The following is a 24,497-nucleotide window of genomic DNA, read 5'->3' as shown; positions in this document are numbered from 1 at the left end:
ACACCAAAAATTACGTTTCATCAAAACCTGATGATCATGAGATGACATTATCAAATAGGAAATGCTAGATAAACACCTCTTACCATTTTTTAGAAACACCACTTATGGGGATGCATACACCTTTTATGGACATGACAATAAGTTTTAACACAATGGTTGCGTTCCCAAATAGTAATAATTGACTCACGATCGATTTAAATGATGCAGCCATGGACTCAACAAAGAACAATGTGGGCAAGTGTCTCTCTGAATCCACCATTGATCTAAAATTTAATGCACTAGGTTTCCATGGTAGTCGCTTTCATATATATATATATATATACTAGCTATAGGCTTTTCTATGCAGATAAATTAATTAATTCGTTTGGAGGAAAAATTAATTCTCAAGATCAAGACTAAACTAATTTTGATGATATTCGAAAACACCTTTAAGATTAATACATATATTTTTAATACTTACGGTGAGAAATTATATTATTGATGCATATCTGTGGAAGTCCTGGCATCTCTAATATGGTCACACCTGCCGTGGTCAAGGAACTCAGGATATTAAATAATTAAGGAACTTGCTTAGTGTCAATAATTTTCAGCCAAGGGTTGGTCCAGAGTTGTTAGAGAAGTTCTGAATTTTTTTTCTTTTAATTAGGCTAGGAGATTAATTGTCGTCTATCATTCGTAAACCATATCTCAATATTAAATATTGATTGAGAGATTTTAGAACTTTTCCTTTCAACCGCGGAAAATCGTAGAAGAATATTTTAACGCAAAAGATGAGGCTGTCAATTCAAACATGGAAAAGAAAAACGGAGACTATTAGACTTTCCTAGATAGGCTAAAATTCTCAAGGTAGATTAATCTTTAGACTATCATATTTTCTTGGCATTTCGTGGCCTGTCAAAGAAATTCTGATAAGTTCTTGAGATTTGAAAAAGAAAAGACATTTGCGACTATATATCTTAACACCACCTAATCCCGTCTAATTTGAACTCTCGAGAATTCTCATCCTTCACTGCTGCTACCTTTTTCAAAAGGCCTCAAACCGTAAAATTCTTGACACTCGCGATCCAAAGAACGAAAAGCAAAAACACATCAAAATTTTGTAAAATTCTGTCATGGGCATTCTCAGAATATAATTTTGGAAATAAAAATGAATCCAGATTCTTCGAATATATAACTGGTTCAACAAAAAACCGACAAAAAACATGAAAGTTGGAAAAGGAAAAAAAAAGGACATCTGTGATCAGATTACTATTAACCAGCAGAATTTCTCATCCTTGACTGCTGCCATTATTTTAATGATGAAAACTACTGGAAACAAGCTGATTTCATTATCTGAATTGGCTGATTCCCACTGAAATCAGCCATAACTGACCTTATCCGATGACATGATCACCAACTTGCACAACTATCCTCCATCATCGTCTTTGCAAAATTGTCTACCGACTTTCGGAGGTCCGGTGTATTGTGAATTCGATCTGCCCGTCATATCCAACGAGTCGGTCAATGGAATTCTGACTTCCAGGTATTATACTATTCTTTTCTCATCAGAACAGAATGGCTTCTGCGGGAGTGGGAAAACGTCAATGGCCAGAGGTCATGGAGTATGGTGCAGTAAGAAAGAAGCAATCATTCACCTTGACATTGTCTTCCCTTCATGTCATTTTCTAGAAGCCTACGCAAGTGGAGGAGGACAAAGGTGGTAAGATGTTAGATGCTGTCTCAGGCAGTGATAGCTGCTGCTGTTATTCCTCATTAAAACCATGTTTGCAGCAGACGAATCAAACTGTTACTTCATTTTTATTGAAATTATAAATAATATATAAATTAAAGTGGCTGATAAATACCCATTTTTTTAATCTGTCAAAGGAAGAAAATTCACTAGAAGTACTGGGATTCAGACATATAGGAAAATCACCAGTAAATGGCAAACAGACACCTAGATTCTCATTAGAACATCTGAAACTTGCTCCTCCTAGCAGGTACAGCCCTTGCAAAGCTGATGTAAATTAACTGCTCCTTTTGAGTACAACCTCGGAGACAGAACAGTAGATGAAATACAGAAACAGCACTTTTTTCGAACAATCAGCAAAAAAGAATCGGCCTTCTTCATCTTTTGCAGACACCCACAGCTCAAAAGCAAGAACTAAATCAGTAATCCAACAATTATCTGACCCTCAATCGCCTGAAGATCAAAACCGGAGCTCCAATACCTCAATTCGATTATGTATATGCCCATTACTCTAATCTGGTCTTATAAGGCAAACAAAAGTCGCGGTTTTATGTACATAGTGTATATATATATATATATTCAGTGGGTTCGCCCAGTGTCAGTCAAAGGAGGCTCTACTATACTGATCTCAAATGAAAGGAAGCATGTGGGGGCAAGTGTTTAAATGATGTTGGTTTGTTTGTATTCTCTTAAGGCATGGTTTATCAGGATCGAATTGGACGCTGAAGATATGACAATTGAGTGGATAGAATTTGCTTTCTTCTGTTTGGCTGGAACTTCTAAATTTGTTTACTTCAATCAAGTCACACGTTAAATTAATTATCTAATCGGAAGAACAGAACAATGAGAAAGGCGACTTTTTACAGAAGAAAAGTAACTGGCCATGCCAATGTCTAACATACAAAATCACTTTTCTAAAAAAAAAAAAAAAAAGTAAATAACAACTTTATTTTTGAAGAATAAGTTTTAATTATATAAAGTTAGATCTTCTTAAAGCTCAGCTTTTGTTTCAGATGGTAATCTTCCGTTTGCTTCCCTGCAAGAACTACGTACCAACGCCTGTGACATTGACACCACTGCAGTGCAGGAAACAGAAACCAAAAAATTCACAAGTACCCAAAAACTTTTTTTCTTTTGAAATGCCCGATGTAATTGGGGGACCCGCCGCTGCTCCAACTTCGAGTACAGAACCTGTCATCTGTTTGTTCTGCTGCACATTAATGTTCTAAGCAACTCTCTTAAGTCTTGCCTGACCTACTTAGAAACCCTGTGGGAAAACGATTCTCAGACATCTATATAATGAGATCTCAGCATTTAATTTCTTGTTCACCAACTGACTGTTCAGAACCAACTTTAGTAATTGCTTGGTAGGAGTCCTCCGGTACATGCAGTACAATGTCTCAGTCATCTTGAGCTTCTGTCAAGCAAATACTTCAACCACGCATTCCTCCAAAGAAGAAAGAAGAATCCGCAGCTTAAAAATGGTGCAATACATGCTAGCTAACGGGCTTATACGTACCGAAGCAAAAACTTCTCTGTAGTTTCAGGTTTGGTTTGTCATGTACCGCTCGGAAAAGCAAAAGCAGACTGTCAGTGCTGCGTCTTCTTCATTATATTGACAGGGGACCGATGGAGGGCGACAGAGTTCATGGCTTCTTGGGGGGATCAGGTTCTATATATATATATATATATGAGCTCTGAAACTGGTTTGGCAGATCAGAACCTGCTTTATGATTTGCTTTAATCTGCATCCGGAAGAACTATGAACCCGGACACAAGATAGTACAAGATCTAGACACATGCTGCCATCGTCGCAGTTGAGCATGTCAGATAATTTAACATAATACTGATTAATAGCATAACATAAGATTTATTAAATGTCTTTAGCCAGTACATTCCACTTATAAGTTCTTCCCTTTAGATGTGATCTAATAGCTGGATCGTTACTCTTGACAATGTCAAGGGTATTAATTAATTGACATTGAATATCTTCTCAATTGGGAGCCGATCTTTATCTTGGTTTTCCAAAAGGATAAAAACAAGACACTTGAAAAAAAAGTTAACATATTAAACAACAAGAAACATATTGAAGAAAGAAAACTGTTGCCATAACAGAGGACACAAGGGATCATATTATGTGGGGGGACGCTTCTGATTGGTTCATGCATGCAAATGGGGTTATTTGCCTAACATTCCAATGTAGGCGAGGACAAAGAACACGAACATGGCTGCCCTACAAAGCTTTCTTCCTTTGAAAGTCGAGCCCGAATGGGACCCAGAAGAACTCGAACATGAGACGCACCAGGTAAGGGACGTTCACCTGATCACAATCTATATCATGGAGGCAGCATTGATTAGTGCAGCCAAAGTTTCATTAGCAATGTAATTTCTTTTGTCTCGCGTGTTATAGTGTAATTGGGTGGCAAGGAGAAAGCAAGGGGAGAGTTAGGAATTGTTTATGAGGGGAACTGAATTATAGTTTCAAAATTTAGGTAAGGGTCAAAATATAATTTTTTAAAACTTTTATATAGAATAAATATATATATTCTAACTTACATGTAAATTTTTTCAAAAAATTGATTGAGGGTCAAGGCTCTCTCTGGCTTGGCCTCTGCACTCAAGTGGTTAGAATTTTAAATCTCGTAGTCTCTATAGCCAGTCAGAAATTTTTCATGAGGGGTACAGATTATAATTTCAAAATTTTGACAATAGCTGAAATTTCGTTTTTCAAAATTATACGTACAATTTTTTACAAAATTTATATGTAAATTAAAAAAAAACAAATTTGAAGGGGTTTAGCGGAGGCCCTTTGTTGGCCGCCCCCTTGACTCTGCCCCTGCATATCATGCTCCAGTGTATTACTTATATCATAGATTCATTGATGGTCCAAAACAAGTCAAAACCTTGGAAACATAAGAGTAAGAATTTGAAAGTTTTTTCCTCAATAAACAATTAATTAAAAAAAAAAAATTTTTTCAAAACAAAGACCAATATGTCGCCGACACTAGGCCTGAGTTTAAGATTTTGTTTTGCTTAAGGTTATTTCCATTACGATGAAAATATATAAAAACATGCACTCCCTATTTATTCATCGAATCGTATCAGTTTGTCATTAATTCGATTAGACTCGACCGATTCAGACTGAAATTGGCATGGGGCCAAGATAACTTGACCACTTCACGAACGTTGGCCCGTCATAGCTTGTCTTGATCAAGCATAATCCAAAACCCTTAACGGAAAAGACCTAAATAGTGTTAGGATGCATGCATATGATTTTGAGATTATTTTCAATTTTCACTTTGTCGAATTTGACTGTTCCAATTGCTGATATATGTATTTAAGTTGTCTAATTATAACCAGGCAACTGCCATTCAATTCATGCCGGAAATTACTTATTTTCGCAATGCATGGGACAAAAATGTTTAGAAATTAAATCGATGGCACGATTCAGAGCCAAAAAAACTAGAATGTATGCGGTCCATTTTGTCGCATAGAGTTTTTGTCTTCTTTTCCAATCAGTGAGGGAAATCAATTGTCTCGTTAACTTTGTTCCTTTCGAAAAATCTTCTTAAGCAAACAAAACCATGAGAAAGTTCTTCTTTCGGTGACTGGGGTTTTCCACCGCCTAGAAGAAAGTCGAAGTCCTTATTCAAACTTTTATCTCTATAAAATACATGACCTGCTTTCGGTGTCTTAGAGTGTTGTCTCTCTATCATACTTTATCTTGCACATTAGGCTTTTTGTGTTGCGGCAACACAAAAGGTTGATATTTCTAGAATTTAAAGCTTAAACAAATCGCTGCGATCCTACCGTTATGCCAGCCCTATTGAAGAACAGGAAGACACGCTTTCCCAGCTATTGGTTTTTAGATTTTCTTGGCAAAGTCGGACTAAGCAAACGCAGCCGTGGGAAAGAAAGTCATTTAGTGGTCATCTTGTCGTGGGTGTGACGCAAGTGACCCATTTATTACATGTCTATAACAAGCACAATGTGTTGGCAATTCGCACTTGCCCTTTTCCAAGCTAACCACCGATCTCGTCCTCCTCTGTCTACCACTGATTGTGGGTTCGAATCCCTTCCTAACTTTCTTCAACCTTTCTCTCTCTACCTCTCTCTCTCTAGAATACGATTTGATTTAATTTATTATATGGTTGAAAAAGCCAAAGACAGAGATGTAAATTTTCGTGTCAAGTGACCTCTGATGTGCTATGTACAAGTTTTGCAGCAAAGGAAAAGGAAGTAGACCCTAATTTTGTTAAAGCTTCCCTTTTCCTATAAACCTAAAATGGGTCTTAGAACATTTCCAGTAATTCTAAAACGGGTCTTATTTTCTGGCAGTAGAAGTAGAGAACAACCCAACTAGAGAAAAGTCCCAAAATTTCTACATGTTTACATAGCATTCACCATGTAGATCATTCAAATAATAATTATTTACTCATACAAGAGAAGAGAAAGATAATTATTGATAGCTCATTAAATAATTTGTAGTGAGCAAAAATATTTCATCCTACCATCTAGAAAAAACCAAACGCTTCTACCAACTTTTCATATTTTTAAGATATAAAACCTACTTTTGATGTCTCTAAAAATTGTTTCCACTGTACTTCAACTTGCACGTTAGCAGCTTCAGTTGATGTTCTAATGATTCAAAATGATGAAAAATTATTCAAGCAAATAGAGAACCAAGAATTGGACATTAGTACAGAAAAAAATATTTGACTTTCCGTTAATAAGAAAAATACCAATAATAAAAACAATGCTTAAGAAAAAAGAAAAAGAATACTATATTATCAACTAACGAGAACAAGTAATAGACATAGAACATGCAGGATTATCTGAAAACTACTGTGTATCTCCTACTTCAGCTAAATTTGGTAATTACAACTAAACCTTCATTCCCTGTTTGAATTTTTTTCTTTTTCCAAAACCCTCATAGGCTTTTACCTGGACAAGAAATTACTAAATGTGGCTGAGCGTCCTTTTCTTATGCGCTTAATGAAATAGTAAACATAAAAGAATAAGAAAAGATAAAATTTATATTCCAAAGCTTTTGGCCGTTGCACCGACAACGGATCTAGGAAGGATATTGGGGAGCTATACTTTTCCCCCCTTTCCCTTTTTCCCTTTGTTCCTTTGTCAAGAAAGCGCGCCTCCTTTCTTTTTTATCACATCTAAGACCAAAAACAAACCAACAAAACAATCTCTACAGTTTCCCTACTCTATTAATCTAGTGATGTGAGGAAGTGAGAATAAGAGCCAGAGTTTTCTTTTCTTCCCCTTCCACTGTTGTGTTACTTTGCCAAGAAGGCACGACATCAGGGGCGGAACCAGGATTTTGAAACTCAATGAGATGCTTAACAACGTTTCGGAAATTCTTTTAAACTTTTTCAAAAGTTTTTATATTGGCCAAATTGAAATTTTTAAAAATTTTTGTATGTAGAATGTTGTTTCTCAAAACCCAGGGTGCCGCCGGCCACTTGGCTCCATCCCTAGACCTCATCTTGATTGGTTAATTTCCATGTATGGGGATCTAGTTTTCTAGTCAACTTGGTTCGATTTGATCGTGCAAAATCAATGTATTGGGAGTCCGACAACATTTTCCCAATGATATTCTTAGATTAAGAAAATCGAGAGAATTTATGTGATGCTGATCACTAGAACCCTAACGAAGAAACGTGAACTTTGGTGGTAGATTGTTGAAAATCTGTGCTTTTTGGGAGTTGGATTGAATTTGGTTTGAAGATCACTAGGTAATGTTTGATTGCACTTGCCCAAGGTGCACTTCTTCATGCTTTCAAGGGAAAGTTTTTAGGGGCAGAGAGTTAGGAATTTTCATAAAGAGGGCTGAATTCTAGTTTCAAAATTTTGATAGAAGAAATGAAAATTTTTAAAATTTATATGTAATCTTTTTTAGGGGGGCCAAGATCCCCGAAAAGTTTTGAAATGAAATTAATCAAACAAGGTAAATGCTTTCTAGGACAAACGTTCACTTTGTATCTATAAAAAAAAAAAAAAAAGCATAAATTTTGCTTCAGTAGGGGTACAAGGAGAGCCACATATTTTTCTTCAAAAAAAATTTCTCCCAAAATGTGTTGCAAGAAATTTATTTTACTTATTTTTTACATTGTGTTTTTTTATGAAGCTTTGATAGGCCTTGGCAAAACCTGGTTATATGCGCCATACTAGTGCATGAAAATTGTTATAATGAAAATACCCCTCGTTCACGAAATCGAACAAAGTAAAAAGTCTATAAATACCTTTCTAAAGAACTACTAAAATGTCCTCTATTCTTGCTGTGCATGTATGTTGTATGGCCATAACAGCACACACAACTCAATCTGGGCCTTGCCAATGGCTGCTTAGACTGGTGTCCACCAAGCCTAACAAGCTAATGTGGGTTTAACCCACAGAGAACCCAAGTTAACTAAGTTGACAGTAGTTTTGGTTGATATAGGTCAATTCAATTCAATACTGTTGCCGAACTGACTAAAATTTTAAAATTTGTTACTAAAACCAATCAGGTTTATAGTGTGACGATGGTTTATGGTGACCTTAACAACATTTTATGGTGTTTCGTGTCGACTTCTTAAATTTTAGCCATCCAGCAACTTCCGGACATTGGATAGCATTAAAACAAATGTGCAGCAAACAAACATTACAGGACGAGGAGCAGAATAAATCAGAGATGAGAGAAAGAGACTTAAATCCGCTAAGAAGCCCAACTCTCAACGTTAAAACACTGACAAGAATTGTTTGGTTAAGTCGAGTGCAGTCAAAACAAGGGGTGGACTGTGCCACTGAGGCACAGCGGCAGTCAAGATGAGGCAATCAATACTGACGTTGACATAGCTCAAACAAGATACATCGATATTGCCGCTCATGTGGTGCACCAAATACTAAATGCATTCGTACAAAGGAATTTAGTCCGGAAGCTGAATTTTCGTGTGAAACGAATTCATATCGTCTGTTTGACCTCTTTAAGTGGGAATAGGATTCTCATTATTTGTGGTCGGACCTTGAGCCACTGTCACTTCAGATGAGAGGCTAAAGCTTTCCATTCTCTTGTTCTTAAGGTACAAAACTGCATCGAAACCTGAGAATGTTCATTGGTCAAATTGAAGTGTCATACTTGCCATTATTTAGATGTGAGTGAATGAAGTAGCACACACAAGAATCAAAATCATAGTCCAAGATAGTTTAGTGCATCAAATGATGTAAAATTTTGTTTGGCATCGGAAGGTGGAAATGAGATTCTCATATATATATATATATATAGACAAGTGGATTAATGGGCAGCTGAGGTCGCCAAGTTGGGAAGGATAAAGGAAAAAAAGGAACACAATGAGTAAAGACGAAGAAGGAAGAATGGATGTATGATGTGGACGATGAAAAATAATGGGTTGCTGTACTGAATGAGTTGAAAATGACATTTATGGAAAAAAATCTTGAAGGGATTGCTCTGTCTCCCCATTGAACGGTAGGGAAAGGGCAACTGGGTGACTGTTTCGGGAGGGGAATTGCAAGGTACAACGTCTTGAAAACAACCTCTTGTTCTTGACAGCTCCCGAGAAATGCCTCTCAATTTCATCCACTCATCCATTGCTACCGGGTTTTGTCCCAAAGACACAGCACTCTTCCAGCTTCCTGACCAGTCCTTTTTTATCATGCCATCCATCTTGGAACTCTCTCTCCCTCTCTCTGTATCTCTCTCTGCAGGCCTGACACCTTGTCTTCTTCCAGTTTTGCTTCATACATTTTCATTCTGCTCTCTCTCTCTCTCTCTCTCTCTAATGTAATTTCGTATCTCCCTTCTCTTGACTGACATCTTTTCTCTCAGTTTTACTTTCCATTCTGTTCTCTCTCTCTCTCTCTGTCTCTGTGCCTGAGTTGGATTGATGAGTCCTATTCCTGATGAACTAGTAGTAGGGGTTGTTTATCGATATGACTAAGTCGATAGGGCATCATGAGCACAAGACCACAAAAGTGTGCTGCATTTTCTCGCTATACATTATTAGGTTTTCTTCTACCATTTTATGTCCAGGGACTTGCCCTGGTGGTTTAATCCGCTACACTCTAATACACTGTACGAGTTGCTTCATATATCTCATGGTTCTTTTAAGAAATAACAGAAATCAAAGCAGTAAGAAGTACAAGAAAGAAACTACTGAGCCAATCATGTGGGTCCTTTTAAAAATAAAAGGAAATCAAACCAGTTAACGAATTCTCAAGATAGAAACTGCTAAGCAAATCATTTTAAGTATAAAACCTCCTTTAATCAAAGGAGTGTTCGATATGTAAGTTGAAGCATAATGAAAGTGCCACCCTGATACATCGACAACAAGCTTGGTGCTCTTGAAGAATAAGGAAAATGGTGGTTGATATTTGCTCTTTTCTTGGGCAGTAGGATGAAGTGTTCATCTTACTCACCTAAAAGGATACCATTTGGTCTCAATTTATTCAAAAGTGTGAATATTTCTTATCGAACGCCCTGGCTCTCTTGGCTTTTATAATCATTCAAAGCTTTCAACAATATTGCCTTCATATTTCCAAACAATTTGAATAATTACTCGAGCAATCAAAAGGATAGGGCTTAGCTCAGCTCATTAATATGTAGGAAATCACTAAGAACAGAAAATCCTCCAAAAACATGGCCGATAGATCTGTTTGCTCCCTTAATTTAACCCAATGAAGAAGAAACACGGTCATTCAGTTTAATTAGGCAAAGTGGCTGCTAAAAGGCCAATTGCAAGTTCAATTTTTGTACGTGTCAACGTTCTGCATAAGCCAAAGCAGACACAGAGTTTTACACTACCAAGCAAGCGACAAAGTCTGGTTCAATTTCTTCTAGTGACAAGCCAGGAAAACATCCCACGTTGGATGGTAGAGATAGGTCCTCTCTTGTGTAATTGTCAGCAGTGTCGTCATTGACAAAAAAAAAAAAACTATAATTTATATTAAAATAAATAAGAAAGTAAATTTAAAAAAAAATTGTTTAACCTATATAAAAATTTGAAAAAAAATATATTTTAATTCTTATTAAAATTTTGAAACTATAGTTTGATCCTTGCATCAAAAAAACTTCCTAGTTCTATCCCTAATAACACATATGAAACTTTTTAATTATTTGAAAATTTCAACAGTGGCTTTGGCCATCGGCACTCTGGAAGAGTCAAATGGAAATGCAATCTTTGGTGGGAGCCGTGAACCAATTGGATTTGGTCCAGATACTACCTTCGCCACATCCCATTCTAATTAGATCTAGAATTGGATCTGGTTTCATATTAAAATTGCTATTACAGGACTCCATTAATGAAGTAAAAAATGTCAGATTTGTAGGGGGGGCACCATTGACCACTCAATTTCAGCCCCTTAGTCAAGCATACCCCCTTAAAAGAAGTTATCCAAGATAAAAGCACCCTGAATCCACTATTTTAGGCATTCAAAGTCGCTCGTAATTCGATGCCTAGGGATTTTCCTTTCAAGAAGTACATATGTCTACTAAGTGGTCTGTTTTGCAGGGCATCTCGTGATCTAAACTTTTAAGTAAGCATTGGTTCGCATCCCACTTCATCTCAAAATCCTCTTCCTTACACCCTTGAATTGAACTTGAATTGATTATTGCACCTCCAAGATGTACCATTTAATAACAAATAAGCAGTGAGTTCGATTAACAACAAATGGCAGGTGATCTCTCTTTCACATGAAAAAGTTCCCATCATTGCTTCGTCCTTACAACAAGGGATGTGAATCCCAGGTAATAGAATTCCCAACTCCTATATTCCAAGTCCTTTTCTCGAGGAAGTTCGAGGATTCAATCTTTGAAAACAATGGTAAAATCGTTTAAAAATCTTCTCGCTTTTAAGCAATACACTTTGCTTTTCGCTTTTAAGCAGTACATCTTGCTTTGGCTTTCAAGAATAAGAAGACGACCCCACGAACTAAAAACTAAACTTTCATCTAGCAATTGGGTTGCTTAAAGGGCATGGTGTAGCTGATCGGGTTTGAAGGCTGATGAAAATCCAATAGTCAGTTAAATTTTTATGTTGCTATTCTTCTTTGGGCTCTAAAGCACTAAACTGTCCATCTAACAATTGCGTTGCTCTAAGGGAAATGGTGTAGCTAGTCGGGTTGGCAAGCTTAAGAAAGTCCAATTGTCAGTTAAATTCCATGACACTATTCTTCTGGACTGTCGAGTAGGAATACAAGCAAAATCGGTGGAGGTTTCCATTTGATTCAGAACCTGTCACAACCATCGATGTGGTTACTATACACTGTTGAGGAATAAACCGATTGCAGTTAATTCGTATTTTGCAAGAGCGATGCATGATTGCACACTGCGAAACTTACAGAGAAGAAGTTCTACTTCTCTTGTTCTATTGACCAATAATTCATGATTTGCATCTTTTAGAAGGAACAATGTTGACAAATCCTGTTATGTTACCATCAAAGCGTCTGTATTTGTTTCAGTAAAATAATAAAGCAGCAGCCTTTGGGCTCCAGATTCTCTCGGAGACAATTTTTTTGCAATTCGTTTTCTTCTTTTTAAATCAGATATTGCAGAAGTAAACCATAGTCCTGCTTCTGCGAATGAAATTTCTGGAATATGATCTGGAAGCAGCTTTTGCAGACCAGAAAAATTCATCCGTTCACAGAATCTAGCACTTGGCTAGATGTAACCGGGCCATGCAGCTAAATGATGGAGACTACTACAAACTTTTTTACTGCATTGAATCTAGTGAACACCTAGATTTGATCGACATCCTCAACTGAAGAAACGTTCCGGTGCAGATAAATATATGCTTGAACCCTTCTGGTTTTCGTGTCGATTCTCGGGGCTCTTCACTATTTATGATGCCCAACTTGGGTCGGCTTCTTGTTTAATGTTTAGAACAGCTACTACTACACACCATAATTAAGCAACCCAAATGTTGATTCTCGCAAATCATCATGGTTAATTTCTGTTGAAAATGGTCAGAGTATTACAGAAGTCATAATCCGATTGCTCTCTCTCTCTCTCTCTCTCTCTCTCTCTCTCTCTCTCTCTCTCTCTCTCTCTCTCTACGTATATATGATCATCATGTAAACAGTTTATCTTCTGAGTAGATTCAGAAGACAAAATTATGGCTACTTTTTAGTTGAAGTTAATTATCTGAGATCAAACTCAAACCATTTTCTTAGTGCAATAGAATGATGTTGGATCGTACCGCACAAAAAGCTCCTGAAATTAAAAAACCATGACCAAAAAGGTAACCTCATCAGCAGGTTTGGAATTGGGCAACAGACATTCAACCATGTTGTCTCAAAGTGTTTATGCCCTTTAGGAAGTGAATCTTGTTGGAGATACTTGTCCTTGCACGTGCATGCACACAGGCACATGAGCGCGAATACCCACAGCTTGATTACTTTTAACCTTCACTAAGTTGGAGGAAGTTTCGTAACAGACTTTATATATATATATATATATATATATATATATATATATATATATATATATATATATATATATATATATATAGGATTGACAGGAAGAAACTGAGAGGCTGGAAACAAACAGATCGCAGACTGACTCAAGATGGTAAAACTATGAGGCTAAGACCCTTAATCTATGATAGTACTACCAGTCTGCTTCCAATACCATGCGTCCTTGAGCCAATAACCAATTTCAGATCCACTGCAGGGTTTCTAAAAGTGACTCAAGCCAGTCCCTAGAGACTTTTAGCTAATGTTGCAAATACTCAGACTTAGATCAGCTAATAGGAATTTGGTTTTGATTGGAAGTACAGCAGAGGGAAACTCGGAAATCCAACCCGAACCATTTGCACCCCAACTATGGCACTTCTTTTTGGTGCAATTGGTACTAAAGTTCCTTGCTTCTCGTACAACCAAAGAATTCAGACATGGAACTCATGGAAACTGTTCTCAGTGTTTACACTGCCACTTCTTCATATCAGAAAAGGAAAGCAAGAAACAACAAAATCGATATGCAAGAGCGGGATGGCGTTGCATGTTAGTACATTTTTTCTACTGAAAAGGGAAGAAGTGGCAGGGGAAGTAGTACCTGAAATAACCAAGTTGTGACAAAAGGTTTCATTTCAGTACAGAGAAAGTAGAACAGACCAACCAGAAAAGGCCATGAGGATTCCCATAGTAACTGCAGAGAAGCCCACTACAATTTTCCTCATGACATAAAAAAAAACAAAGACCCATGTGATCCTTGAATAAAATCCACACGTTCACAAGCCCCAACTTCACGATACACAAATCCATGGGGAGGGACGTTCCTCGTCCATACACTACTGCGACATCTTGCAGATTTATTACTTGTTTCCTGCACTAGCTAAGGCACCACCACATCTCTCTTCTCTCTTTCTTTCTCTCTCTCTCCCTCTCTCTCTCTCTCTCTCTCTATATATATATATATATATATATATATATATATATATTGCCATCTCTTGCAGATTTATTTGTTGTTTCCCACACCAGCTAAGACCCCATACCTCTCGCTCTCTCTATCTCCCTCTCTCTCTCTCTCTCTCTCTCTCTCTCTCTCTCTCTCTCTCTCTCTCTCTCTCTATCTAGCGCCTTCTTGCTGCAGTTTCTCTCTGTGCATTGAAGTAGACAGCAGCAACGGGAAGGCCAAGCTCATTCTCCTGTGCAAACCTCTTGGTGTTGAAGTGGTCCCTTGATGAAGGCGAGCAAACACACTGCCTCCTTTTCTGCTTGAACAGGACAAACACAAACCTGTGTATGCCAATATTTGGCCTTGGTGACTCATAAGCCGCTAGTTCTTTTCCTGCCAAAGGCCCCATCGGTTGTCAGTAACCATCTCAGAAAGTTAAAGACATCCTGAAAGGGTTAAACAAATATGAATCTCACCAAATGATACGTCTGTTGTGCCTGGTATGTCGGTCACCAGCCTATAACCATTCAACAGGTAACTAATCAGAATCCAAGTGATATAGAGAAATAAGTGAAAGGTGTATACAATGATTTTTTAATCATTTTAGTCACATAAAGAAGTCGCAACTGCAAAACGAGAAGACAGACAGACAACGACCTCGCATGTCCTGCTAGATGTCAGTTTTATGTATTTGAAATTTAAGTATGCGCAAATTTAGTGTGTGTATGTTCAGCCACAAGGCTGAAGCAGTAGAAAGACTTTCTTATTCGAGTTTATGCATGTCTAATCTTGGTATCAAGGTATGACTTCATCCGAAAAAGGCCAAAGAAATGACTCAGTTTCTTGGTCGGTAATAATGCATTAGAAAATCATTACTGATCATCTCAAGTAAGTGCTGCCCATCGTCATGAGCAAAATGATAAGGAAAAGTAGATGCTAGAAGCTTAGAGGAGAAAGTGAAATTACCAATGAAGATGCTCTCTCAAATATGGGTCACTAGGGCCTGGCACATCAGGGTCTGTCATGATCTGTTAGAGAGATCAGCAACGTTGGTTAGTCCAGAGTTCATAGTTGGTTCACGATTAATCCAAAAGAATATGTACTTACGATATATCAAGTAAATGAATAATAGCGAGAAAAGCATTACCATTGTGAAGAAGGACCTCAGGTCACCTCCATTAACTTCTACCTTTGGTTTAAATGCTACTGCAGAGGGCATGAACTCATGTCCATTGCAGACCTGCTTATTAGAATTGTAAACTACACTCATCTTGATGCTGGGAATGAAGTCTTCGAGCACTTCTCCTACAACCCTTCCAAGTACAAGAGGCTCAAAGGATCTAGCCATCGATGAAAAGAAGTGAGAAGGATAAGGTTTTTGTCAAACTCTTCAGCTGTTGCCTGGGAGTGGGATTTCTTTGTTGGATGAAGCCGCAGGCCCGCAACCAACCTGCATTTATAAACTGTCCTATTGTTGCTTTTTGGAATGCATGTACCACCCACAGCTCCCTCTCTCTCTCTCTCTCTCTCTCTCTCTCTCTCATAAAAGTTGTGAATGATTAAATTAAATATTTGCTGTTTCCAATAGCTATCCACCTTTGGTCTAGACTCTGGCTCAAGAGATCACCAGAGTCTCCAAAATTTCAAGAATCCACGGAAGTGTCATTTATAAACCACTTCTTACAGCTAACCTCAATGAGCACCACTTATTTTTGCACTACCTGATACAGGTTAGCATCTCACAGAACTATTTTTTACGGTATCCCATCTAACCATTTCGACACAAAAGCTGTTTATTTCTTACTCAGCACAGAGGCACGCCACTTTGTTATCTGAATTTGATTTTAGCTTGAGTTGAAAGCATCGTTCTAAGCGCATATTTTGACAGTTTTCAGAGAAAATGACAGTCCCAAACTAAGAAAATCAGAGCATCATGCCGTTGCATAGAATTAGGAACAAAATCTACTCCCCCAGAGAAATTCTCGTCAAGATTTCGTTATAGATCCTCTCACAATGGAAACCGATTTTAATAAACCTGGCTATCATGTTTCATTCGGTGCGCAAGTAATTCTTCTGTTAGAGCAGAAAGCGTTTTGCAGATCATGGCATCTTTGCATATCAATACTTGGACAATATTCTCGCCAAGGCAAAGAAACAAATATATCATATATTATATTCCATAACATCAAAGTGTGTTGCTTTTAATTCCAAATGCTCATCCTACTTGGAGCTAGGTCTGTCAGCGTTAGGCATCCAACCCAGCAAGATCCTCATGAACTCACAGTATGGATTTAAACAACAGGATATAAAACCTGACCCACATAAGTTGGAGATACATTAAAGCTAGAGAACGACGCTGAATTCAGCCAAGTAGATCAATAATCGAGTAAGAATTATGCCAACTCAGAAACACAAATTTGATTCGATGCTCTTTATGTCCACAACCTTGCAACCAGGTTCATGTCGAGTAGATGCATGACACAGACTTTAACCATAATATAGTGACAAAAGTTCAAAACGTTAATTTCTCATCATCCAAGTTGTCCTACGAATTTTCAAAGTTTTAAACGTTCATCAGTTTCTGCGGCAGAAACTTGGTAACTCAGACAAGCTAAACCTTGTAAAACGTAACAAATATTGTTTCTAATAAGTACAGAATATCTTACTGAATTTCTAGCCCTAAGGATGAGTGTTTTAGGAAAAGGGTAAAAGCGGCAAAAGAGAAAAATAACAAAGAAAACAAGAGCAAAAAGCCCATTCTTTTGCCTGCCACCAACTTGTACTGTAAAGCATTTTTTCTTTAATAAATTTGGAAACTATGCCAATTTCCAAATTTCTTCTAAGCAACGCAAGCATGAGGCTCAAGAGGGTGGTGGAGGTATGGGGAGGGTTCTCACGGAACCTTCCCGAGTTTGCAAGTTCCCAAGGAACTTTGCTTCTTGTGGTGCAGGAATGGAATAAAGGATCAAAAGGACAATCCCACTACAAAGGCATAGGCGCAAAAGGGACTGACTCAGATCCAAGATCTTGGTTTGGAAAGCCCAAACTTACTCAGAGTGGAAAAAAAGCATAAGTACTTGGGTCACCCACAGCTATGAGAAATTAAAAAAAAAAGCAAAAAAAAAGGGTATTTGGTTCTATACTGAGCATCCACTAGTTTTCACGAGCAATTATTTGTGCCTTCAATAAGAGATATTTTGATGCAGTTTGCTTGACCAAAATAAGAAAAGGAGATGCATGAGTGGATGGCAAAACTGATGCCTTTCATTCAGTCAGTAAAAAATGACTAGCAGTTCAAGGGCTTGTCCACAAGTCAAGGTGACACACCTCTGCGACGCCATGTGATTATTGGAAACTTTCTCACGTTTAGCAGAGTGAAAAAGTGAAAGGTGCAGTTGCCATTCTCTCATCTTTCATATGCTCTGTTCTTTTTTTCACTGACAACAAGAGACATACGAAGTTCAGATCAGTTAAAGGACCTGCTCCTTAAGTGGTCGTTTAACAGGCAGATGGAAGAAGAAGAAGAAAAAAAAAAGGTTTGCCGAGTCTCATAGTTCACAATGCATCACAAACATGGTGATCGGAAGATGGTAACGCAATTCAAAACATGATTTCTGTTAAGTAAATAGTGCTGCATGACATCGAGTGAAAGAGTTGTCTTTGACCTCAGGATACGTTATTCGGTGTGGGGTTGGGGAAGGGGCACTGTAGGGGGGGTGGCTCTTTCCCAACGCTATGGATCTGGTCCTAGAAGTTGTTTTTAAGATGGTGGAAGAGCCGTATATATGGAGCTCATCTTGGTTCTTGTTGGGAGCTTGCTTTGTTGGTTTTCATGTGAAAATCACAACCTCAACATTGTTTAGAGACTACAGTTTTCAAAACACACTACATTGGGGAAGGTGTTCAGCCCTTTCAGTGCAACGTTTTCGATACCACATCAAAACCATGTGATTGTCTTTCATATACACCTACATTAATGATGAAAATTACTGTACATATTTCAATGAATAGCTTCCACACAGAAGCCCGACGCAAGTCATTGTTGTACAAGTTTTATCCTTAACTATGCTCGTTATTTAGAGGAGAATGTGTCATTGAAGCAATAGACCCATGCAATGCCACAGAACAACCACTCGCCAAACTGTGAACAAGTCGAGCATAGCACAATCCAGTTGTTAATGTAATAATGTGTAGAACGCATTGAATGATACATAATAACGTCTGTATGGATGTGGAATCCAAATGGCCAGCCTTTCTACATCTTGTCTGCGACGTGGGGAGGGCACTGCAGATGCATTCATAGGCTTAATCTGTGCTTCGTTTCTGCATCTCTCAGTGACCAGGGCAAACTGCATAATGCGTCAACTACATATGCCTTACTAAACCCACTGACTGATCTGCTGCAAGGTGAAAAATTTCAGACGCCTTGAATGGCTTTTCAATGCCTTCACTTTAAATATAAGACATGATTCTAAATTTCAAAGTCAGTCATCAAACCAGAACAGTGGCGTTATTCTTGATCGCGAATTTTGAGACCTCACGGTCCCTCCGGTTCTCTCTTTGAACAATAATATTGGAATACTATGTCACATCCAACATCACTTCTCATTTCCACTCTTATCTGCATTGACCGTACGTGCGCTCTTCAATAATTGAAGGACGAAAGTGGGGGATGTGTTCAGTGCATCGTTCTTGACCAACATGGTACCGCTGCATCCTTTAAACGGATTGAATTTCTTGATGGGATAAAGCAGCTAACGTTTTGGAGAGTATCTTTTTCTTAGCCTTGTTCTCCAATAGGAGGTCCATGTGCTTGCCCATATAGGGTTAGGATCATGTGCCATTGATTGACTTGAAGCATGTCTGTTTCACTGTTCGGTGCAAGAACTACAGTACTAAGGTGTTCCAAATTCAAAGAAAAGCATGCAAACAGTGAACAGAGGAACGCACGGAACGGAGAGTCTTATGTCTTCCAAATTAATTTATTAAATACAGCCTTCCATGGTTTATCACAGAAATCTGCAGAAAGAGACGCTTGAGCACCCCTGCCAAACTGGGAAATACTGTTTTTCCAGTTTTATCAGTTGAAGCCGTCAATGTTATTTATTCGCTCGTCAGTGTACCATCATCAGTACACCCAGCAGGCCTGATTGGGAAAACGTATGGATCCATATAATTGAACAAAAGAATGAGGGACCTGATTTTCATTGGTTCTTTGAGAATTTGTTCAAACGTTCTTCCTCGCCATGGCCAATTTAAAATTTGGTTTGTATAATGAGGAAGATTGTCAGGATTGATGCATTTATGATGACATCAGTCACCTTAAGAATTTATCAATCAATGACTAGCAATATGGTGCTAATGTAAAAACGTATCTTCATTTAGCAGCCAAAGTGATAACGAAACCTGTGTCTTTCATGCAGATTGTATCACGAGTCGATAAACGTGAGGTCGTTTTGAGAGACCAAAATAGTTTCCATAATTTCAAGTATGGATTGTGCTCCTGCAGAGTCTACTGTAATCATTTTGGTATTCTACAGCCATCTGTACAAATTTAGACATGATCTCCATATTCATATATTCTGCTAACTGTTCCTTTCTGTTTCCTCGGGACATGGTTCCACAAATTTGTAAATCCATCCCTGCGTGCTCATACAAGGAAGAAAAATGTAGTTGAAGGGCAAAAGCCCACACGATTATATGATTTTCAGGAGAACAAATATTTTCGCCCAATCCATTGAATACTGGATCTCAGGCCAGACTTACGATTCTAAAGATGGTTCCAAGAACACTGGAATTGCCTAATTCCGATTGCTTGTATCAGACTTGGGAAAAAGCCATTCTGTTCCTTGTTGGGTATGTGAACTTACAGGTTGACGTGTAGATAGATTGATGTTTGGAAGGCTGTGTGGATCGCTACATATGAGAAGATCCGCTGGACAATCTTGGACATCGATCGCCGGTTTATCCGTGTGATATGGTTCGTCAATCGAACTCACTCTGATTCTCTAAGTATGATCTTGAGCTATAACATTACTGGGTATGGTTTTATAAACAAACCAAATCTTACATGAGGAAAAGTTGAAGATTGTAGAGAGAGAGAGAGAGAGAGCGATATTTAGATTTGGTTAGGTCCAAGTGTCATTGGGTCTAATCTAACTGGTTCGCAGTCAAATTCGGGTTGAAAATCAAGCATTTATATGCTCGATCTTTAGTCAGAATCAGTTTGCATCTGAACTCCGTCCCCAGCTTTCCTGCCCATTGCAAATCTTTAGTTCCTATATACGGCTCCTGTTTCCAACTGTTGATCGTTATCGTTCTTTCCAGTGTTCTTCCTAAATCTTTAGTTCCTACTTTAGGGTTCCTGTTTTCAACCGTTGATATTTGTCATTCATTCCAGCATTCTATACAGAATGGTTGGGCACCCAGATCCAACTGTTCTTCGTTCGCTTATCTAATTCCAACTACAACCTGGATTAGGATCTCTATGAGTCTATCTATGTTCTTTGGTTCTTAATTCGGATCATCCAATCCATATGCATCTGACCCGTTGTCCGCTGTTCAACGTGGAGGCAGAAGCCTTGAGCTTCAGCTCTGAGCTAAAATGGCCGTCCTGGGTTTAGGGTTTTAAGGGTTTTTTTTTCTTTTCCGATGAACGGGGAAGGTTTCGCTGCACCTCGATGCTTTGTAAGAGTCATGCGCTTGGCATCCAAAAGAAGCTCCCCGCGTTCCGCCCTGTCTCTCGATTCCTCCGCTCATCTGCTCTTGAAGCCCTGAATCTCCCTGAAGAATCGCCGGCGGAGGGGCCCCAAAATGCCAGCTTTCTCAGATTCCTGCAGCTGGAGGTTCAATTTTACGCCTCCAATGGGTGCCCCGCCGACGCCCTAAAAGCCTTGAATTACATGAGAAAAATCAGAGGTAAGCCCACCATTCTCGACTACAATCATCTTCTGTACCACTACTTGAAAGCGAGGAACGTTTCGTTGGATCATGTTTCCGTAGTTCTTAGTGAAATTAGGCAGTCGGGCTTCTCATGGAACGCCTCTACGTACAACATACTCACTAATGGCTTCGTCAAGTTGGGGCTTTATAACGACGCTTTTCGGGTTGTTTGCGATATGTATGAAAACGGGCTTTTGCCTTCTTTTACTTGTTTGATGGTGGTGTTGAGGAAATTGCTTGTAGTGGATGATTTGGTCGCCTCTGTTACTGTAGTAGAGATGATGTTGAAGTGGGGATACATTCCGACTCCACCTAGTGTGAATCTTTTGATCCTTAGGCTGATTCGCTGTGCTTGCATTAGGGAAGCATTTTCATTGTTCTGCATACTTCTCGAGAAAGGATTTTACCCCAACCTGTATTCTTACAATCCTATAATTGATGGATTCTGCAAATCTGGAATGAATGCTAATGCTCTGGCGCTGTTTGCTTGCTTGCGGAAGAAGGGTTACACGAGTAATGTGTACTCGTATACGGCATTGATACATGGTTTCTGCAGAGAAGGGTTGTGGGAAGATGCTAATTGGGTTTTGAATCACATGGTGCTTGACGGGCATCAGCCTAATGTGGTGAGCTACACGGCGCTGATTAAATTTCTGTGTGAGCATGGGAAATTAGAAAAGGCGTTCACTATTTTGGGTAAGATGGAACAGCAGAAATGTGAACCAGATTCCATCACATATAATGTAATTATTCGTGAATCATGTCGGCAGGGAAGGATTGTGGATGCCTGTGAATTGTTACGGGTTATGGATGCAAAGAGGTGTCCAATTGATGCATTCACGCTTAGTGCTTTGGTTGGTGCTCTTGTTGATGCTGGCCAAGCTGATTCTGCCATTAAGCTTCTGCGCAGTGTTTCAGCTATGGGCAGTGTGGTTGATGTTGTCTTGTGGAACATTTATTTTGATTGTCTGTGTCATGAAGGGCTCTTGGAAGAAGCTCTGTCTCAAGCATCAAAAATGAAAGAAAATGGTTTTCTCCCAACGGCTTGTACATATAATACAATAATTAATGGGCTTTGCAAGGGGGGTTATCTTCAAGAAGCATGTGAACTTTTCTCTCTGTTTGAGCACATGGGTAGTGGACCTGACATGGTTTCTTGCAATACAATGCTCTCTGCTTCATGCAAGCAGAAGGATTCGTCATTGATTCGAAGAGTCTTGCATGTCATGGAAGTCAAAGGCTACAAGCTTGATGCAATAAGTTATACTTGTCTGATTCAGTACTTTTGTTTGGAGGACAAGTACTCAGAATGTTTTAAGCTCTTGAAGTCCATGGCCAGCGGAGGCCTTGCTCCTGGCATTGTTACGTATAATGTTCTTCTTCACAGTCTTTGCGAGAAAGGTTTGGTTAGAAATGCTTATAAGTTCTTCATGGACATCAAACGTTTCGATAGCATGTTCCCTGACATTGTTTCTTACAACATTCTCATCCATGCAGCTGCAAAGGAGAAAAAAAACCTTTTAGTGGCAAAGCTTCTAAATGATATTTATGACTCTGGTCTTGTGCCAGATGCTGTTACATATGGTTCCCTTATTTACAGCCTTTGCAAGGAGGGAAGTATATCTGCTGCCATGAAGCTTTGCTGCCAGATGAAAGAGAAGGAGATATATCCTAGTATTGTTATATACAACATATTGCTAGATGCCTTACTGAGAAGAAGAAAATTTTGGCAGGTGTTCTTGCTATTAGTCGAAATGTCAATTCAAGGATGTGAGCCAGATGAAATTTCTTTCATGATCCTGAAGCGGATTATGACACAAGGAGGCCAAAGGGGCCACCCTGATGCCATGAGAGCTACTTGGGTGTTGATGAGAAAAATTTGTAGTTGTCATGATCAATTTGCTGTAAGTCCTGGTTGACAGAGGCTTATATATTGTAAGCACATATACCACACTCTTTTGAGCATCCTGTTGGTATCCTGCACTGTGTTGTAGTAGGAGGTGGAGCATGGAGCTACCAAGATGCCATGACAGCTATGTGGGCTAATTGTTGAGCAAAACTTGCTGTCACGTCTCACGAGACCGTTTTAATGGGCATTCATTGTGAAAATTTCTTAATGGGGCTTGTGTGTTATGAGTGATGAAATATGTTAGAGAAATGCTGTTCTGCAGGTGATCCTGGGCTTCGTGGTCTCAAATCTGTCTCAACAAAACAATCTTTGCTTTATTGGCTTGCCATTACTGTGACTGCCAAATACTGGCTTCGCTTGGTCATGCAGATTGTGGATTCTGGTTGGCTTACTTTTGGAATTTAAGGCCAAAATCCTAAACCCTAATTCGTTTGCAGTATTGAAGATTTGAACGCTCCGGAGGCAATGTTATTAAGACAGCTGCAGAGACTGTGCTTCTTCCATGAAATTGGTGAGTCTTGAACAGTGTTAATCATTGACCCACCGAATGCAAGTACTCCGTTGGGAGCTTCTTGTGAGATTTGCTGGAACATTTCATAGCTAATCAGCTTGCTTGTTGTCCACATTCTCTGCTGAAAATTTTTACTGGCTAAGGATTATCTGATGTCTATCTCTTCCATTTAGTCTTTTACACCACATGTTTTCAGCTACCATGTCTACTTCAACATACTTTGACAAATAAAACTTTTTTTTAGTACTGAACCCTAGTGTGCATGGATCTAATATAACACACTCTTAGCTAAAGGTTGATCTCATCCACATTGTCAGGTTATGCAAAAGAGAAATAAGAAAAGAGATCCGCGCTTTCAACTACAGGGTTTTGAACTACAAGGATTGACGCAACATATGAAGGGACTGATCGGACCAGTTCCTACCGTGGATTACATTTTTTTGGGTGTGTGGCTGGGGTTCAGGTTCTTCGTGGATGTTTTTTCTTTGGAGGAACTAATGTGGAATTTTGGTGATTTACAGGTTATCTATTATGGCTATTTTCCTCCCAAATTTCAGAGACCATTGGGAGCCTGTTAAAAATGGTGATCGTCGAAAACATCAAGCACGTCTGGTCTGGAGAATATGAGCCCGAGCATTGTTCCTTTTGGCTGTGAGCACTTGGGCTAATGGGAGATACATTCATGACGTCGTGATCTCTATTCATGATTTCAATCTGAAGATGCGCCTCTTCTTCATAGTGTTTTTACCTCGAGTGAAGAATGTTCCTGATTTTTGTGAAGAATGTCTCTGGTTAGTAACGACCTACAACATAGGTGAAGTTGTCCGGTATAAGTTCTGTGTCAAGAAAGTTTTCTAGCTAAAACACGGGGGGAGAAAGTCAGACCTCGACGTGTACCACTCTTTTACTGTGGAGAATTTATCAGAATGCATGCACCTGAATAGCTTCTCCAGACCACCAAACTTTCCCTTCAAGATTCTTGGCCATTTCACCATATATATATATA

The 24,497-nt window shown here is 38.8% G+C and overlaps 2 protein-coding genes across 3 annotated transcripts; one reads left to right on the top strand and one right to left on the bottom strand.

Moving 5' to 3' along the window:
• Positions 1–13,830: 13,830 nt before the first annotated feature.
• On the bottom strand, positions 13,831–15,540 carry LOC116264216 (CEN-like protein 2). The gene is made up of 4 exons (XM_031644314.1): positions 15,277–15,540; positions 15,096–15,157; positions 14,606–14,646; positions 13,831–14,522 (listed from the first exon to the last, which is right to left on the bottom strand). The coding sequence occupies exons 1-4, from the start codon at positions 15,475–15,477 to the stop codon at positions 14,305–14,307; spliced, it is 522 nt and encodes a 173-aa protein (XP_031500174.1). The 5' UTR covers positions 15,478–15,540; the 3' UTR covers positions 13,831–14,304.
• Positions 15,541–20,210: 4,670 nt separating this feature from the next.
• Positions 20,211–24,445, top strand: LOC116245852 (pentatricopeptide repeat-containing protein At1g09900-like). 2 transcript variants are annotated; one of them, XM_031617434.2, is made up of 3 exons: positions 20,211–23,491; positions 23,809–23,935; positions 24,013–24,445. In XM_031617434.2, the coding sequence occupies exon 1, from the start codon at positions 20,810–20,812 to the stop codon at positions 22,988–22,990; it is 2,181 nt and encodes a 726-aa protein (XP_031473294.1). In that variant the 5' UTR covers positions 20,211–20,809; the 3' UTR covers positions 22,991–23,491; positions 23,809–23,935; positions 24,013–24,445. The 2 variants fall into 2 exon arrangements, with proteins under 2 accessions (XP_031473294.1, XP_031473295.1); XM_031617435.2 differs by lacking the exon at positions 23,809–23,935.
• The last annotated feature ends 52 nt before the right edge of the window (positions 24,446–24,497 follow it).

This window comes from Nymphaea colorata, chromosome 1 (assembly GCF_008831285.2).
Source record: "Nymphaea colorata isolate Beijing-Zhang1983 chromosome 1, ASM883128v2, whole genome shotgun sequence".
Lineage (NCBI taxonomy): Eukaryota > Viridiplantae > Streptophyta > Magnoliopsida > Nymphaeales > Nymphaeaceae > Nymphaea > Nymphaea colorata.
This window is presented reverse-complemented; position numbering and strand designations above follow the sequence as displayed.